General features: G+C 51.0%; 3 protein-coding genes across 5 annotated transcripts; 2 read left to right on the forward strand and 1 right to left on the reverse strand.

Moving 5' to 3' along the window:
- The first annotated feature begins 28 nt into the window (after positions 1–28).
- Positions 29–8,304, forward strand: TLCD3A (TLC domain containing 3A). Of its 3 annotated transcripts, XM_021704083.2 has the most exons (5): positions 29–265; positions 690–773; positions 4,628–4,832; positions 6,008–6,103; positions 6,597–8,304. In XM_021704083.2, exons 1-5 carry the CDS (start codon positions 144–146, stop codon positions 6,978–6,980), a joined length of 891 nt encoding a protein of 296 aa, XP_021559758.2. In that variant the 5' UTR covers positions 29–143; the 3' UTR covers positions 6,981–8,304. The 3 variants fall into 3 exon arrangements, with proteins under 3 accessions (XP_021559758.2, XP_044777472.1, XP_044777473.1); XM_044921537.1 differs by lacking the exon at positions 6,008–6,103; XM_044921538.1 differs by lacking the exons at positions 4,628–4,832; positions 6,597–8,304 and having other exon boundaries at positions 6,008–6,097.
- A 1,040-nt stretch (positions 8,305–9,344) lies between these two features.
- On the reverse strand, positions 9,345–15,776 carry GEMIN4 (gem nuclear organelle associated protein 4). Its single transcript, XM_021704181.1, has 2 exons — positions 15,747–15,776; positions 9,345–12,691 (listed from the first exon to the last, which is right to left on the reverse strand). The coding sequence occupies exons 1-2, from the start codon at positions 15,754–15,756 to the stop codon at positions 9,528–9,530; spliced, it is 3,174 nt and encodes a 1,057-aa protein (XP_021559856.1). The 5' UTR covers positions 15,757–15,776; the 3' UTR covers positions 9,345–9,527.
- An 825-nt stretch (positions 15,777–16,601) lies between these two features.
- On the forward strand, positions 16,602–16,931 carry LOC110593184 (diazepam-binding inhibitor-like 5). The gene has a single exon (XM_021704422.1). It carries the CDS (start codon positions 16,668–16,670, stop codon positions 16,929–16,931), a length of 264 nt encoding a protein of 87 aa, XP_021560097.1. The 5' UTR covers positions 16,602–16,667.
- The last annotated feature ends 922 nt before the right edge of the window (positions 16,932–17,853 follow it).

Consider the following 17,853-nt stretch of genomic DNA (forward strand, 5'->3'; position numbering starts at 1 on the left):
CGGGGCCGGGGCCGGGGCGGGGGCGGGGGCGGAGGGCGGAGGGTAGAAATAGGGGCGGGCGGGCCGCGCCAGTCGGAAGCCGCGCGGAGCCGACCGGAGCCACGCCGAGGGCGCCGAGCGCGGCCGCCGACCCCGGAGCACCCATGCTGCTGACGCTGGCCTTGGGCTCGCTCTTCTTCCCGGGGCTCTTCGCACTCTGCACCTGGGGGCTGCGGCGCGCGCGGCCCGCATGGAGCGACTCCGACTGCGTGATGATCAGCACCAGGTACGCGCGAGGCCGGGCGCCGTCCGCCCCACCCGGCCGCGCGCCGGCTGCCCCGCGACCCGACCCGCCCGCGCCCGGCCCTGCGCCGCGCCGAGGGCGGAAAAGGGGGGCGACAGGAAGCGAGGGGGCTGCCTCCCTGGTGCCTTGCCCCTCCGGGGCGCCGGCCGGAGCTCTCCGCAGAGCCCGGCGTCCTCCCGGGGAGGGAGAGGGAGGAGGATGGAGGGCGCCCGCGCGGGGCACGACCGGGCGGGAGGCTGCTGGTCCGTCTGCCCGCTGCCTTGGGGTCGGGAGCGCGGCGGCGGCGCACCCTCTCCCTCCCCGCACTGGCAGCCCAGGGGAGAGGCAGGTTGAAGGCTCTGGGCTTCACGCTGTCCACTGGACTGGATTTTTCTTTCTTTTTTTTTTCTTTTCTGCCGCACGTTAGGCTGGTTTCTTCAGTGCAGGCTGTGTTGGCCACCGGGTCAGGGATCGTCATCATCCGCTCCTGTAGCGACGTGATCACCGACAGGTAACATCCAATGCCAGGTGAAAGCAGCACCTACGACGGGCGCTGAGCTTTGTTGGAGTTTCCACATTTGAGCGGCTCCAGGCGCTCGTTCTTGTATCAGCACATGCGGCTAGGTAGCTGACTGGTGGGAGAACTCGGGCACCATAATCAGTCCCTCCTCCTCTCCTTACCTCTTTCAGCCTCTCCCACTTAGGAGTAAGTAAACTGAAGAAATACTAGAGAATGACAGGGTCTGAGTCTAATTTAAGGTAGCCCATCGATTCAAGTTCTTTATGAGATACCTAAGTGTGAGAATTACTTGGAAGTGGGAGTCTGGCTTTTGGGTCTTTTAAATGATTTCACTCAAGTCCTGCCCTGGAGCATTCTTTGGCCAACATACGTCCAGTGTGGTTAGCAGAGACCCTCTGTGGAAAGGAACAAATCCACCAATCCTTTCTTTACAAGTGCTGCTCCCTTGTTTCCTCTGGATTTGCTAAAGGCAATGAAAAGGTTTCTAGTGCTTTCAGGAAACTGACCTGTACCCAAATTAGAGCTCAGTCCAGAGGCAGGTCAAGAAATGTGCATCTAGTGAAACAAATCATAAAGACCAGGGCGGTCTACTTGGTATAGTGTTTAGACCTGGGCAATTGTGGACCCCCCCCCCTTTTTTCTAAAAAGCCATTATTTTCACCTGTCTTCCTAGAACCACTCTTACTTTCTTCTCGTTAAAGAGTGATAGTCAGATGTGCAGGGAAAGTCTCACAGCCTTTCCTAGTCACTTTCGCATGTTGACTCTGCAAAGTGTCCTGCTTTTTACGAGTTGAGACTGGAATGGGATGGGAGCAGGAGTGGGGTATCCATTTCCCTGTGGCCTGCAAATTCAGTGTCTGGATCTTACTTGGGATTAGTCCTGCCATTGTGACTTTTGTGCTTTTCTTCCTATGCCTCTTTTTAGACAAAACCAGCTATCAGCAATGAATTATAGATGCTGAGACAAGATAGGTCAAGTGACCTTGACTGCACACACCAAAGGCTAACAGCATTTGCTTGGCTGGGTTCAATTTTTTATTTTCATCGAGCATTTTCTGATCATGCAACAAGTTCCCTCACTGCCTCGTTTGTCACATCAAACTTGAAACCAGCCTCCTTTGCAAAGATTAAAGTGACAAATGTGACTTTGCAGCATTTTTTTGAGCTGATATGAGGGCAAGCAGCAGGCAGCCACTATACATTTCAGAAGATATTTGTGTTTTCCCCTCAGAAGCTCTGTGTTTTTAGGGGCTGGATCATGGTAGCACACCTGAGTTTGGTTTTCAGGTTCCTCCTTTTGTGTATCTTTATGCCTTAGATTCTCTGGGCACAGAATGGAGACAGACACCTTTCTGTGCCCTCCGCCTTCGCGTGTATGCGTAAGGATGTTCTAAAGGCACCTAGGTCATCTTTTAAAAAAAAAAAGGCCTTTGGGGGCTCATATGCTATACATTCAAATATTTTTCTATCATATGCCTTTTTTTTTAAGATTTTATTTATTTGAGAGAGAAGTGTGACTCACTCAAGTGGGGGAGGGGCAGAGGGAGAAGCAGGCTCTCCACTGAGCAGGGAGCCTGACATGGGACTCGATCCCAGGATCCTGAGATCATGACCTGAGCTGAAGGCAGATGCTTAACCGACTGAGCCACCCAGGTGCCCCTATTATATGCCTTTTCATCTTATGCCTTCATACAGAATATATATCTATAGGTCCCCCTGAATTATATGCATAATGTGGTGGTGGACCAAAGATTTCAGGAGATTCTTAAAGGAGTCCAGATCCCTAAACGGGCTAAGAGTCATAGCCCTAGGCAATTTTACCAGTTTAAGCACTTATATTTGGATAGTGCTTTTTAATTTAAAAGGACTTTAACACTTCTAGTTTTTTAATCCACACAAGAACTTTGTCAGGAAAGGAAAACAAGAATTATCCTGATACTACAAAGAAAGTTAAGTCCCAGGCTGGTGGTAGTTAAGATTATAATCCAAACCTCTTGGGGCGCCTGGGTGGCTCAGTGGTTAAGCGTCTGCCTTCGGCTCAGGTCATGATTCCAGGGTCCTGGGATCGAGCCCCGCATCGGGCTCCCTGCTCGGCCGGGAGCCTGCTTCCCCCTCTCCCACTCCCCCTGCTTGTGTTCCCCTCTCTCGCTGTGTCTCTGTCAAATAAATAAAATCTTTAAAAAAAAAAAAAAAGATTATAATCCAAACCTCTTGTTAATAAGTCTTCAGAGAATTCTACACAATTTCAGATCTCATTGAATTGGTACGGTGTGCAAAATATTAAAATCCTAGGCCCCACTCAAGGGGAGGGGCCGGTTATATTTCAGCTAAGCTTTTAGTCGTTCTTCATAGCTTTTTTACTTGGAATTGCTTCAAGAAAGCAATTGGAGACCATAGATGGGCAGTAGAATAAATATCACACCTTTTTACCTAAATGGAACCTGGCTAATGAATTCACATACACATCTAGTGTATTTGCCATTACTTACTTGTTTGCCTGTTTCATTGCTTCTTAATGATCCAGTCATGCCGTGGTAAGTGTGGACCCGTTCAGAACAGAAATTTGAATGGCACCCTCACTAGAGTATGTTGCCAGTGTTGCAGTTCAGTGGACTGGCTTCTTAGGAAATCACCTGAGACAAAGTTAAAAATACAGATTTGAGCTCCCGAGGCCTAGCATGTCGAGTCTCTGGAGAGTAGAGTCCTTACCAAGCACTGCAGGTGATGCTGGGGTTCAGGTAGTTTGGGAATGCCAAGCCATGAAACTAAACGGTTTCTTCTATCTGACACATGGGTGCTCAGTAAAAATGTGCTGATTGAGTGAAGCCAATCCTTCTCAGCAGAGTATATGATTTCTATTTTGATTTTTCCCACATTTTCTGTAGAATGATTCTCAATTGGGAACAAAACTGTAGAAATTAGAGACTTTCCTTCTAATCTGCTCTGGGACTGTGATAAGCAGTCATTTAGACTCAGCAAATACGGATCTAACCCCTTTGGGCAAGTAAATGGGAAAACTGTCTTTTGTCCCAGCTTCTTTTCTGGTATCTGATTGCTGTAAGGTAGTCCTTGAACTCCGGGCTCCTTTCCAGATGTATTTTTCTTTTTTTTTTTTTAAGATTTTATTTATTTATTTGAGAGAGAGAATGAGATAGAGAGCATGAGAGGGGGGAGGGTCAGAGAGAGAGGCAGACTCCCTGCTGAGCAGGGAGCCCGACGTGGGACTCGATCCCGGGACTCCAGGATCATGACCTGAGCCGAAGGCAGTCGCTTAACCAACTGAGCCACCCAGGCGCCCCCAGATGTATTTTTCTTAATGAGCAGAATTGGGATTAGCCATAGAATTGTAAAGAGCTTCCCAGAGACTCCCTAAGTGGGGTTGCAAGCAGATACACAAGGAAACTCCCAACTATTGAGCAACTAAGTGGAGTTAAACTGGAAATATTGGATTGGGCATTTGGGATACCTTCAAGTTTCTTGGTGGGGCTAATGAATCATTTATAGAGATATCTATATCAAAGTTAGCTTATATCACAAAATGCCAGAAAAATCCATTAGAAAGGAGTAGCTAAATCAGGGAAATGGTGAAGCTAGTTACTGAAACACATGGTGCTGAGTGAGTCCCCTGCTTTCTGCCCCTGACACTTATTAATTGGCCTCGCAGTTGAGAGAAAACTCTTCACTCACCTTATTTATCACTGTCAGCATCTTCCTCGTAAAGAGTTTGGAGTAAAAATAGCTGATTAGGTACAGGGCTGAAGGGGATGTGTTTGAGAAGCGGCTGACGGGCCTTCGCAGTTGACATCCATCATCCTTTCAGGGACTGTTCATATGCTTTCTTTTAGGCACTGGCTTGCCCGAGAGTATGTCTGGTTCTTGATTCCGTACATGATCTACGACTCCTACGCCATGTACCTCTGTGAGTGGTACCGAACCAGAGACCGGAACCACAGACACTCGCTCACCACTTTTCGGAGCTTCCTAAGTAAAAACCGCCTCATGGTCGCGCACCACGCGGTCATTCTGTTTGCCCTTGTGCCAGTTGCCCAGGTACGGCCTTCCAGAACAGCCGTCAGCAGACTTGGTCCCTCGTTTCCTCCTGTTAAACTGGGTATCTTGACCATTACTTACGAGCCTGGACTGTCCCTCTTCCTTTCCCCTTCCTCCGGTGCCATTTGCTTGCGGAGTAAAACCTCCCCGGCAGATCCCACAGGACAGAAGTGCCCTCTGCAGTGTTGCTGGTCCTCCTTACCAGCGTCACCCTTTCTGCAGGCCCCCAGCCCTCTGTGATTCCCTAGGCTCCGCCAGAGGCTCTGCCTTCCGTTTATACGATATAAAAACAGTATCCAGTACAATACAAAACAACCTAAAAATTGTTTTTAAAAAAAGGAGAGCAGCTCAGTCACCCGGTGATTTGCTCTAGTGATGCCAAAGAGTGCCAAATGTGCTGTACCAATGGCACGAAAGCTCGCTCTCCAAGCAGACGGCCTTCTCATTTCTCCTCGGGTCCTTTTCCCCAGAAGCCCCCCCCCCCCCCCGCCCCCAACGAGGAAGAGAGACGGGAATGCAGAAAGGCAGTTAGTAGTTCCTGAGTGACAGGTGCTGGACTGCAAAGCTCATCGCTTTCTACTAATAATTAGGCGTTATGAGAAATGACAATTAGATATTATTCGCCCTGTAGCAGAGATGAAGAAACTGGGGGCTCTAAGAGTTTACTTCTTGTACTCGGTGGAAGTCAGTGACAGAGCTGCTATTCTGTGCTGTCCTGTTTTTTTGACAAGATAAAAGGAGTGGTGGGGAGTACATTACATTCTTAAAGAAGTTTCTCCTGATTGCTTTGGGACCCTGACATCTAGCACGGGGCCTGGCACATATTTTGTTGAATTAAACTGGCCAAGTGCCCTTGGCATGACTAAGGTAGATACCCAAAAGTAGGCTACACGGTTCCTTCCGGCTGACATTGAAATTCAGAAAAAGCTTGGGGTGTGATGCGATCAGCTGATCTCTGAAGTTGTCTCTGGATCCTAGGGGATTTGACCCTCCAAGTGCTATTGCTGTGGAAGCAGCAGAGTATTAACCAGGTCTGTACTCACTCACTTAGCATTTCCCTTTCCCTTCACGGTCTCTCATGACTACCCTTTCCAATAGCCCTCGTTAGAATTTTCCTCCCGGTGGTCCCTTAACCTCTAGTTCTTATTTCCCATTTCTTCCCTTTTCCTCTGCAGAGGCTCAGGGGAGACCTTGGGGACTTCTTTGTTGGCTGCATCTTCATGGCAGAACTGAGCACTCCGTTTGTGTCCCTGGGCCGAGTTCTGATTCAGGTACAGATGCCATGGCCGTAGTGACGAGAGGAAGCGGGCCCCGCTCTCCCCTGGCGGACTGGGGGGCTTGTGGAAACCCCTTAGTGCTAGGAATGGTGGGACAGGAGATCCTTCAACAGATGCAAAGGTCAGTTGGTCTTCTGAGCCTGGGGGGGGGTGGTGTGAAATTGTACTTTTGATTCAAATTTGATAGTTTTTTAGGTATTTTTTCCTGGTTGCAGATTTTTTTTGTTTTGGTGTTTTTTGTTTTGTTTTGTTGTTGTTAAATCCACTGTTCCTGTGTGCCTGTCGGCTGGGGGGCTTAGGCCAAACTCAGTATCAATGTTGGAAAAACTACGAGCCTGCGTGCACATATAAAGGGAGCAGCACTCAGCCAGCTTTGCCACACGTGTCAGGAGACCCGATGCTTGGCTTTCCTGCTGCGGGCCCCCGGCGGGTGGTTCCCGGAAGGTGCAGCCTCGCTGACGGCCTTCTCCTCCCCTTTCTCCTGCAGCTGAAGCAGCAGCATACCCTCCTGTTCAAAGCTAACGGAATCCTCACGCTGACCACCTTCCTTTCCTGTCGGATCCTTCTTTTCCCTTTCATGTACTGGTCGTACGGCCAGCAGCAGGGACTAAGCCTACTCCAAGTGCCGTCCAGTATCCCTTTCTACTGCAATGTGGCCAATGCCTTCCTCATCGCTCCCCAGATCTACTGGTTCTCTCTGCTGTGCAAGAAGGCAACCCGGCTCTTTGACCCCCCCCCCAGACAAAAAGGACAGCTAGGTGCTCCCGGGAGTCAGGCAGTGAGGGTGCCTCCTCCACTCAGTATTCCCACGGACCAAATTGTGCCCTGGGTGGCTTCAGCCCTTTGGGTATTGATAAGCAGATGGGTTTGAGTTTTTCTAAAGAATCTTCGTCTGACCTCCCTCTTCTAACCTGCCCCTTTTGCAAACGCACTTTTTTTCTAAGTAACAGCGATTGGATCCTGTCAGACCTCCACTGGCAGCAAGGTGGTTTTAACGCAAGCCCCAGGATCCTTCCTTGAGTCTTACCTCAAGGATTCTGGGATAAATCCAGTATGAACATGTTCCTCCCAGCTTGCTTGCTTTGTGTACCTCAAAGAAGCATGGGGTGTGGAGACAGGTGGACTAGGGTGAAGTGTCTGGGCACCCGCCTGGCCCGAATATGGGCGGCTACCCGCCTTTCCGACCACTCAGGGCAGTATCTACACTTACTGGGCCAGCAGCAGCAAGTGATGAACTTGGTTCTTGAAATACGTTCTTGATGATGTTGGCCTGGGCAAATCATTGTGGGTAGGTAGTATTTTACTGTTTACTAGATAACCCATTGGTCCTGTGCCTCATCCTGTCATCCGCGTGCCAACACTGAATTCCCATGACTCCTGACTTCCGTTCAGAAGTCTCCCTGGCAGGGGGGTGAGAGGCAGGGAGGGGATCCTGAAGCACTTGAGTAGTTAGGGAGGCCCACAGGTCAGCGCATTGCAGGCTGACTTGGGAAGACCAGTGTCGAACTTGTGAGCTTGTCGTAAACTCACAAATACTATTCCTTTCTTAGCATGTCCCCTCAAACCCAGCTTTCCCCACGTCCACACGCACAGGATGCTGTTGTTAAAACTGTAGGGGTAAAGCGACATGGTGCCTATTGAGCTCTTTCCTGGGGAACCCCCCTCTTTGACATTGTCCTTTTCATAGGACGTGGAAACGGGCTTCTGTATTTCACACCGTGAGAGGTCTCATCCGGGCTGCCTCCCGGTAAGCCAGGGCTTGTTCCAAAGCCTGTTCCCACGGGAGCAGACTGCCACTTCGCCGCAGAAGGCTGGAGAACAAGAGTGCACGACAGCCCTGGCCAAAATCCATCCCATGGACTGACTCAGCTACCGTTTGCAAATAGGATCCTCTGGTGCCAACACTAATTCTTCCTTACCCACTAGGATGGGTTTTAGAAACTGCTACCATGAATTTTTTTTTTCAAATGGTAGTAAAAATCTAGAAGTTTTAAAGTGCCTTTTAATTCTTTGTTGTCCATGAACTTGTAAAGTACTCAATATGTAACAGTGTCTCAAATTCTATTTCAGTCTTTAATGGGTGCCATTTAAAAAATGTCAAATGCTGTAATTTTTTTTTTACCATTTTTGTTTACTGTCCGTATATCTTTATAAATCACCCCCGTGGTGATTAAAGTGCACTAATATTTCCCAGGCTTCTTCTCATTTGTGAAATACATCAATACGAACTTCTTTTCAGACCCATCCTGTGACCTGACTGGCCTCCCCGCTGTGTGCTGTCGTTTCTGGTCTGTGCTTGCATCCACCACGCAACTGGCAGAAGCAGGGTGTGGAGGGGTGTGGTCACGCTTGCAGCGTTCAGGAGGGCCTGGCTCAGACCTTACTCTCACATGTTTCTGGGGGTTCCGGAGTACATCGTTGGGTCCTAGAGTTCAAGCCCAGTGGTCAGGCAACTTCTGGTGCAGTCTTCCCTTCCTACGTGAATCCCAATTAGGACCTGGGAGGGGACCAGAATAATACCTCATTTAGAGTGCGGGTAAGCGTATGAAGGTGATGGGGCATATCCTTTTTCCCTCCTTGCCTCTCAAATTAAACACCTCCCCAACCAGTTCTCCTAGTTCTGTGATACCCACTGGACATGGGAAGGTCACATTTTTAAGCTTCTGTGTACACCACTGCTCCCACTCACCCCTGAAAACCAGGACAGCCCACCCCAGGCAGAAGATGATTGTACCCATCCTTTAAACCCACCTCTGGTGTTCACCAGACTGTTTCACACAGCCCCTCCTGGATCCACTAAATGGAGTTCAGACTGTATGGCTTAAGTCCTCCATTCAGAACACACCCATTTTCTTGGGGTTATTAGTCTACTCCCTGACATTTAATTTTCTTGGTCCAGTGTTCTCCTTTTACAGTGGGGCAGGCCTCTTGGGTTCACAAATACATGGCCAACTGGTGGCAGAAGAAGAGTTTTTCCCCCTGGCTGCCCCTTCCAAGACACCACGAAATGGCTCTTGAAGAGGGCTACAGTGCAGAAGAACAGAATACCTGTAATTTTTCCACTTGGGTGGTTTCACCTTTGGACTTCTTTGCCAAATTCTAAGGTGGATAAATCCAGTTATGAACATGTTCCTCACAGCTTGCTTTGTTCTTTAAGACTCTAGTTGAGCCCAATCGCAGAGCATATCTAAGCCTAGACTATTGACAAGAAAGACTCAAAGAGAGACGATGAAACTCAAACGAGAATTTTATAATTTGTATGTTACAAACACCTAAGAAACTATTTTCTTTACAGTTATTGCCATATATATTTTTTAGCTTGTGTACAATTTCACATAACCGAAAAGCTCGTGTTTCTCAGCTCAAGCCCTGTAGACCCCACCAAGTCAGGGCCCTGCCGTTCTCTGAAGTACAAACATCAGAAGTTGCTGATCTTCTGCAGCAGGGTTTGGCGCCGTTCCTCAGGGCTAATGTTCTCAGCGATGGACTTCAGGAAGCGCTGCTCATTTACCTTCTGGAGCAAGGAGCTACCAGAAGGGTTGGCCTTGCTCAGGGTTTCGTAGCAGGTGAGGATTTCCAAGGCCAAAACGTAGAGCGGTTCACACACCTCTTGGTGGAGCATGGCCATGATGTGCAGAACATGACAGAATACCTGGGTATAAAAAAACAGGGTCTCCTGGGTCAGGTCCTGTTCTTGAGCCCAAGGGCCAACTGACTGTATCAACCTAACGGAGTCCAGGAGATCGGTCAGACTGTTACAGAGAAGTCTGACTACATGGCTCCAGCCTTCCATAGGAAGCCAATTACGACAACTCTGGCTGCAGAGAAACTGGAAAGCTCTCAGGAAGAGTACGGAGAGCTGGAGCTCCTGGGCAAAGGGCTTCAGGTTGAGCAGAGGAACAAACTGAATATATTCCAGGCTATAGGGGACGTGCAGGAGTTGTTTCTCCAACAGTCTCCTGGTCAACTGGTAAAGGTACTGCCACTCTTGGGGGCTGCACCAAGGCATGACTTGTACCAGGGCCACCAGAAAGCCCTTGCTGAACAATCTGACCTCCTCAGGGTTGCCCACATCTACCACCAAGAGGGCCAGCATCTGCTCAGAGATGCTGCTGGACATGTAGCAGCACTCCATCCAGGCAAGAAGTCCTGTGCCCGGACCATACCCAGGGTGGGCTTGGGAGGTCCACTCATCCTCAGAAAGCTTACAGATCTCAAAAAGCGTGGCTGGCACCTCACACTTGAAGTGGCCCTCAAAGAGGTTCTTCATTCTCAGGCGCACCGTCCAGTCGAGCTGCTCCAGCCTCCGGTGGAGCCAAGACAGGGACTTGATCCAGGTGTCTGGGGAGAAGGTCTCAGCATTCGCCAATATAATCTCACAGAGGATCTGCAGGATATGGATCACCAGATCCTTCCCATCCAAAGAGAGGCACCGTTTCTCCTTGGGGAGCTGCCAGTATTTGCTGAAGCAATCCAGCAGCTGGCACAAGCTGAAGAGGAGGGGGAACGGAGAGCAGGCCTGGAGCCAGTATTCCTCTAAACACGCATTTGCTTCAAGAGTCTGGATGAAGATCTTCAAACTGAGGTCCACCTCTTTGACGTCTAGCATCAAGAAAGGCAGGACGAACTCCTTTAGCACCTCATCTGGCTCAAGAAGAGCAGCAACCGGGATACCCTGGGGCTTCACAGGATTCATTAGGCAGCCCAGGAGCTCCAAAAATTGCTTTTCTTCCTTGGGTGTAGAGAACTTTGTCCAGACGGTTTCTTTGAGGCATGACACCACAAAAGTAGTGGACGGATCGGGGCCCTGCTCTTCCACGAACCTAAGGGCGGGGAAGGCAGTGAGAATCTGAGCCAGGAACTTGTGGGTGCCAAGATTGACCACAGCCATGCTGCACATTTTCTTCACGGTGATCTCCGGGTGCAATATTACCAGGCGGGCCACAGAAGCTACAGCTTTAGCTAAGCCCTGTTCAGAGGCACTCTGTGCGAGCTGGTTAAAAGTTGTATTGAGGTCCTCCTGAAACCCGTCCAAGTAAGCCAACAACTTCTCAGAGAGACCCTTCCGCCCCCAGGAGAGCAGGGTGCCCGAGAGGACTTTATTTTTATCTGGCAGCGAGAGGTCTGCATAGCAGTCTAGAATCAAGCTGATCACTTGTCTGATCTGAGATTCAGGGATGGCTCTGTCTGTCATGGTAACTTCCACCACTGTTTCCAGCAGCTTTAACACCAAGTCTGGCTCTCGGAAGAGGGCCCGGTTATTAACCAGGCAGGCTAGCCACTCGTCTGAGAAGGCCCACTTCTTCTCAGAAGCAAAAATGTAGCACATTTCCACGTGCCGGTCCATCTTCTGCTCAATGATGGCCATGGCAATCGAGGCGGTGATGTCCTTCTCAAAGCCCTCGTTCTTCAGCACCCTGGTGGTCTTCCTCAGGAAGTCCCCAACACACTCTGCCAGCTCCGAGACCACCTGCCTCTCCTCCGTGGACAAGCTGGTAGAATCCAGGTAGAGCTTCAAGTTCTGGCTGAAGGACGTCAGGCTGTCACACAGCCGGTAGCTGTCGTAATTTGTCCCCTGGCTGCCGGCGAGCATGGCCTGCAGCTCCTCCCCCCACTCCCGCAGCAGGCTGCACAGGAACTCAAACCCGACGAAGATCGTCTCGCTTGGAAGCTCGGCCAGGGAGGTCAGGCTGATGTCCCGTTCGGCCTCCTTTACCTTCTCTGCCAGTGCCCGTTGGTGAGATGGGTTCTGGGTGTCCGAGTTCCACACAGAGATCACCGTGGCCAGTTTGTCCAGATACACGGTTGCAGATACTTCCTGGGGGCCGTCCTCCACCAGGGCAAACACCGTCAGCATGTCTGCCAAGTTGGCTAATGCACAGCACTTCATCCCTGGGCACAGGATTCTATTTTGGATTTGCTTCAGCCCAGTGAGCAGCATGGCCAACAGGGGCATAGTGGGACACACATCTGGGTCTGACTTAAACCTCTTTGGAGGGTGGGAGAACTCATCTGAAGAGGACAAATACTTACGGGCCATTGTTCTAAACTGGGAGAGCAGGGGGTCCTGCTGATTACCTTTGTGCCTCATCATTTCCCACCAGACACTGAGGAAAAAGGCCACATCCTTTGAAGACGTGTCAATAGACATGTGCTCCAAAAAGCGCTCTAGTTCTGCACGGCAGATAGTGGTGGGCAGGGCCATCAGGAGCTGGATAAAGAGTCCAGAAGCTTCCAGCGACTTGAGCAGCTCAAAAAGGACAGTGTGATTGATGGTAGGGATCATGTTGCCTACTGAGAAGAACACATCTTCCTGCCACCGAGTGTCAGCGTCTGAAGGGGTGACGGGGTAGGGCTGAAGAACCTTGGCCCAGATGATGATCAGAGCTTTCTTCTTCCAGGCAAAGGGCTGGGAGCATGCTGTGGCGGAGGAGATCTCCCTTAGGGCCTCCACAATGGGCTGCCCAACGCGTTCCCAGTCAGACTTTTTCAATTCCGTCAGCGCTTTGGGGTGGAACAGCTGCTCGGCGAGCAAAAAGCCCCCATGCAGAATAGTCATTTCCTCACAGATATTCACGAGTCCTGCACAGAGAGAAGCCGCACAAGACAGAGTGTGGTGAAAAATCTTTAAAATAATTAGTAGAGGTTAGATGGAGAGACATCAGTTGGTAGGCTGGCGGTCGTCATTGGGGTTAGAGATGATAAGGGTTCTAACGGGGAAGGAGGGTTGGTTCTAAGAGCCGCTGCAGAGCTGGAATCAAAAGGACTTAGCTAAGGAATAAAGAAGGACTCCCAGACTCTCTAGCCTGGATTGGGAAGACAACGGGCATCACTGGAAGAACAGAGAATCAGAACAGCTCTGGAGGGAACACTGTTCAGTTTTGGTTATTCGGAGTTTGAGGTAGAACATTAAGGTAGAGAGGTCCTCCTGCAATGGAAATGTGGCTCAGGGAGGTGTCTGCTCAGAGGGGATCAATGGAATGAAAAAGTGAATGAGATCCTGCAGGAAAAGCACGTGTAAAGGAAAGGGCTAGGCCCTCCAGCAAAGGATGGGCTGGCAGAGGATGTGGGGAGGAAGGGCTGAGAGAGCGAGCAGGGCAGTACCAAACAACAGGGGCGAACAAGTACGTACTGTGGACATGACAGTTGAGCTTCTTCTTCTTCTTTTTTTTTTAAAGATTTTATTTATTTATTTGAGACAGAGAGAATGAGAGACAGAGAGCATGAGAGGGAGGAGGGTCAGAGGGAGAAGCAGACTCCCTGCCGAGCAGGGAGCCCGATGCGGGACTCGATCCCGGGACTCCAGGATCACGACCTGAGCCGAAGGCAGTCGCTTAACCGACTGAGCCACCCAGGCGCCCTGACAGTTGAGCTTCTAAGTAATGATACAGCCTAAGAGGGGCAGGGGCCAGGGCTGTGGGCACAGAAGCAATCAGACAAGCCCTGCCTTCCCTCTTTTCTCTTATAGCCTTGTCTTGCAAACAAATTTCAAGTGTTCTGCCTTTCAGGGAAACAGTTTACCCCACAGCTCTTTCTGTCGAACAGAAGAAGCTACCAAAGGCTCTGCTTCTCTAGTAAAAACCAAGAGGTAGATACAAAAAAAATATTTTAGTAGATTAGGAATGAAAAGTCCTTTCTCCAGGGAGCCATGAATCAACAGACTTATCAAGGAAGGCATTTGGGGATGTTTAGTTAGACATTGCTTTAAATCCTAGCTCAACCATCTAGAACAAGCTAAAGCTTCTCTAAGCTTCCCTTCTGTGTATGTGGGAAAAATACAGACTTTGTGTTAGACTGGGAGGATCAAATGATACATACTAGTCAAGCCCTCAACATTGAGCTGGTTGTTCAGCTCCCAATTCCATCTCCCAGAGCTGCTGAGCGTGATGTAAGATACAGCTACTGTAAGCCTCTGGCTACAAAGAGCCTGATGAGTGCTCAATAAGTGTTGATTCCCCGCAGATCTTTCCAGTTGGCAGGACTGGAACCTTGTCACTATTCTTTGCCTTCCCTAGCTCAGTAACAGGAAAGGACATAGGTCTTCCTCAGGTAAGCTGCTTCTGGCCCAGAAACAAAATCAGAGTACAAACACTACTCACTGTTGAGTATTCCCAACTTCTCCCCCCTTTCCCAGGGCCTGGAGATGCTACCCCTTCCTCATTCCCTCATGCCCCCAAAGAACCCATCTTTCCCAATTTCACAGGCCAGGAGCCAGCAAGAGAATCTTGATTCAGGAGACAAAAACGATCCTGCCCCTCGACTTTAAGGGAGCAGCAAAAGGCCAAAGGATCAACACTCCTATGCAACCAACTGGTGAAGGCAGTCCACCTTGGCTCCCAGTGGCCGAGGCAGACTCCCAGGAGGGTTAGGGTGCTGAGAGGTCTCACTGGGGATTTGCTCCCCCCTTTTGGCTCAGGCTGCTCTCCTAGGCTCCCCAAATATGTCCCCTTATGACTCTGTAAATTTCAATTTATTGCACAGTCAGCTGAGATGTTTGTCCCCCAGTACCAATATTCCAGAGACATTATGTTCATTGTGCTACCTGAAGGAGTAAGTCCCAGACTGGTTAATAGCTGGGCAAATCCCAAGTGTTTTTACCACTACTGGTTAACTGGTGTTTGTAAGTGCCCACTCTGTACGTTTATTAAGTGCTTACTCCCTGCCAGGCACTGTGCAAGATCTCTCTTAATCTTCAAATCAACCTTTTGCGAACCATTCTTGTTTTAGAGACGGGAACACTGAGATTCAGAAACAATTTGCTCAGGATGTCCCAACTACAGTGTGGTGGGGCTGCGACAGAAATCACCACAGCTGCAGGGCTCCAAGCTTCGAGCTCTACTGTTCCACCACTGAAGACCTGGCTGGCGACAGGACTACACCGTTTCTCCACAGCCTGTTCCTGGCACATCTTGGGTGCCTCACCCCAGCTCTCTCACAACAGCCTCCTGGTCTCATCTCTTTAAGAGCATGTCCAGCAGGATGGGAGGCTGGACAAGGAGCCACCGATTTATACTAGCGCCCCCCTCCCCTCTCCCAGACCCCGCCTGTGAGGACTCTGAATCAAAGTGCACAGAGGTTCGAAAGTGCCACCTCGGCTGCCGCGGCGCTCCCCACCGCTGCTGCTCGGATGAACTAGCTGTGCGCAAGGCACCGTACCAGACACGCTATACACGTGCTCTCTATCACAACGCCCCAAAACTCTGTGTGGTGGATACGTTATCATCCCCGTTTTATCGAGGAGGACCTCATGGGCTTAAGACGCTTGCTCAAGAACGCGGCAGCCGTCCAACAAATGAAACCGTCGGGGTATCCGGGATTCCCCGGGGCCGTCTTCCGAGCCCGGCATTTTCCAAAAAGCACGTGCACGAACCCCGTCCACTTTCAGGAAATCTAACTCCACATCCGCTTGGCCCTTCACGTGGAAAGGCGCCCCGAGGGTACAAGATGCAGGCTTAGGAGCGGCGGGGCCGGGGCTGGAGCCAAGCCTCCCGACCCCCGGCCCCGAGGACACGCCCGCCCTCCCAAACCTTCCCCGACCCCGACGTCTCCCTTAGCCCGGGCCCACTCAGCACTGCCCTGGTCGCGGGTTTCGGGACGCACACCACGAGGGCCGAGAACGGGTAGTCGGGACACCCACCTAGGTCCATGGCGGCGACGGTGGCGGCCGCGCGAGCCGCCCCTCCCCCGCGACGCCCCGAGTGCGGCGCAGGCGCCACGGCACAATGGGTGGTTGGGGGGGCGGGACAATGGCCGCGCCTCAGCCCCGCCCACCATCTCAGCTCGGACTCCGCGCCGCCGGCCGCGGGCCTCCCGCCGCTCCGCGCGCACGCGCAGTCTTCACCAACAGCTCCGCGTAGCCCAAGCAGCCCGGCCCACAGCACCCCCTCCCAGCCCGAGGCCTCCAACCAGCCAACAGGCATGTACCCGCACTTCCCTTCCGCCGAGCGTGCTCCGCCCCGCCCCTTCCCTGCGCTCGCGCCGCTCAGCCACGCCTCTGTCCAGCCCAGCTTTCTGAGCCCCAGTGGACCCTACCCATTCGCTCCGTCCCAGGCTCCGCGTCCGCTCCCATCCAGCCACCCCCGGGATCCCCCGCTTACAGTCACCCGCACTGAACGCCTTCCCCAGGCTGCCCACTCACCAACACAGATGTGCCATTCTGAGAGGCTTCTTCCCCTGAAGAGGGTCGGCCCCACAGACGCGCAATCCCCCCCCCCCCCCCGGCCCCCCAGCACACTTCCTTCTCCCTGCAGCACGGTATCCTTAATTCTCTGGCATCATAGGCGCCTTTGAAGTGTTACTGGTTGCCCTCCCCAGAAAACGCACTTTGCTAGCCAGAGCATCGGTGGGGGAGATCCAATCCAATGGGCCCCAGTTCTGAGAACACACACACACACGAATATCCTATGTTCTTCTCACACATTACCCTGTCTCCTTTGCTCCCTTTCCCTTCTTCCCTGACCTAATCACTAGCCTCCAGTGTTTCTAACTCTCCATCCTCCAGCTTGCAGCGCCAGCTATCCCCTAGAGAGGACACAGGGGCCAGGCCTCAGCTCCCCCAATGTGCCAAGTGGAGTTTGAGATGGCCTGCGCTGCTGTCAAGCAGCTGAAGGGACCTGTGAGTGATCAGGAGAAACTGTTGGTGTACAGCTTCTACAAACAGGCCACCCAGGGCGATTGCAACATCCCCGCCCCACCTGCTACAGATGTGAAAGCCAAGGCCAAGTGGGAGGCATGGAACGAGAGCAAAGGGATGTCCAAGATGGATGCCATGAGGATCTATGTTGCCAAAGTGGAAGAACTGAAGAAAAACGATACTGGTTAAGGAGGACAGAGTGTCAAACGGAATGAAGTAGCAGGGCTCCTCCGGTAGGGAAAAGGGCTTCTTAAAAGACTGATGGTTGAAACATCCTGAAACCATAACCACTGTAGCTGAGAGACATCAATAAATCACTTAAACTGCATGAGAGTGACTGTTGTTGGAAAGGTGATTAAACTCAAAGTGACTGTCGGAGTCCTGGGGAGGTGTCCAAAATATATAAAAAGCAGCTCTCCTCAAGGGAAAGTTCCATTACACCTGGCTTTATGATTTTGAGTAAGAGTTCCCAGCCTTCCTATTCCCAGAGTATATGTAGTTGCTTGGCAGGAGTAGAGGGGTCAGGGGAAGAATCATGCTATGGAAATGCCTCAAGATTTGAGGTGAATAGACCATTCTCCAGAGGCTCGGCCTCTCGGGAAACGGGAAAGAAGAAGAGGAGGCTAAGGCCCCTTATCTCTTCAGGGGTTGTCCTTTCACTACTAACCCAACATTACTGACAGGAAACGGGCTTTGTCTTTCAAAAAGCTAAAGTCAAGTCCTACTACCAAAAGCCCCTACTAGAACACAGGCCTGATGAAGTTAATATTTTGAGGGAAGTCCACTTTTAGTGAAGTAATGGATGCCTGACAACACAGCAGAGAAACACTGGAGAAGATGGTTTCAAAATCCCAGCCTCTAAAAGCCTCATTAAAGGCCATGCAACCAAAGTTTTCTTGGGCTTTAGTTCATAGTTAACCCTGGTTTCTGCTTGGGGATGTCTGTGGGACAATGTGTACGTACATGTAAATGAGTTTGTTTTATAAGCACAACACACCCTTTGACCCACGCAAGGCCCAAAGTGCCTGTGCTCAGCTTCCACTCCTTAGTGCCGATTATCATGGAGGCATCAATGCACAGTAAGTACCCTGGGATATGGAGTGCTAAATGC

The sequence above is a fragment of the Neomonachus schauinslandi genome, chromosome 15 (genome assembly GCF_002201575.2).
Source record: "Neomonachus schauinslandi chromosome 15, ASM220157v2, whole genome shotgun sequence".
In the NCBI taxonomy this organism is placed as follows: Eukaryota; Metazoa; Chordata; class Mammalia; order Carnivora; family Phocidae; genus Neomonachus; species Neomonachus schauinslandi.

Coding starts and splice junctions, on each gene's coding strand:
- LOC110593184 (XM_021704422.1), top strand. CDS start 16,668: ATGTGCCAAGTGGAGTTTGAGATGGCCTGCGCTGCTGTCAAGCAGCTG.
- TLCD3A (XM_021704083.2), top strand. CDS start 144: ATGCTGCTGACGCTGGCCTTGGGCTCGCTCTTCTTCCCGGGGCTCTTC. Junction 774..4,627: donor AGCGACGTGATCACCGACAG/GTAACATCCAAT, acceptor GCTTTCTTTTAG/GCACTGGCTTGCCCGAGAGT. Junction 4,833..6,007: donor CCCTTGTGCCAGTTGCCCAG/GTACGGCCTTCC, acceptor TTTCCTCTGCAG/AGGCTCAGGGGAGACCTTGG.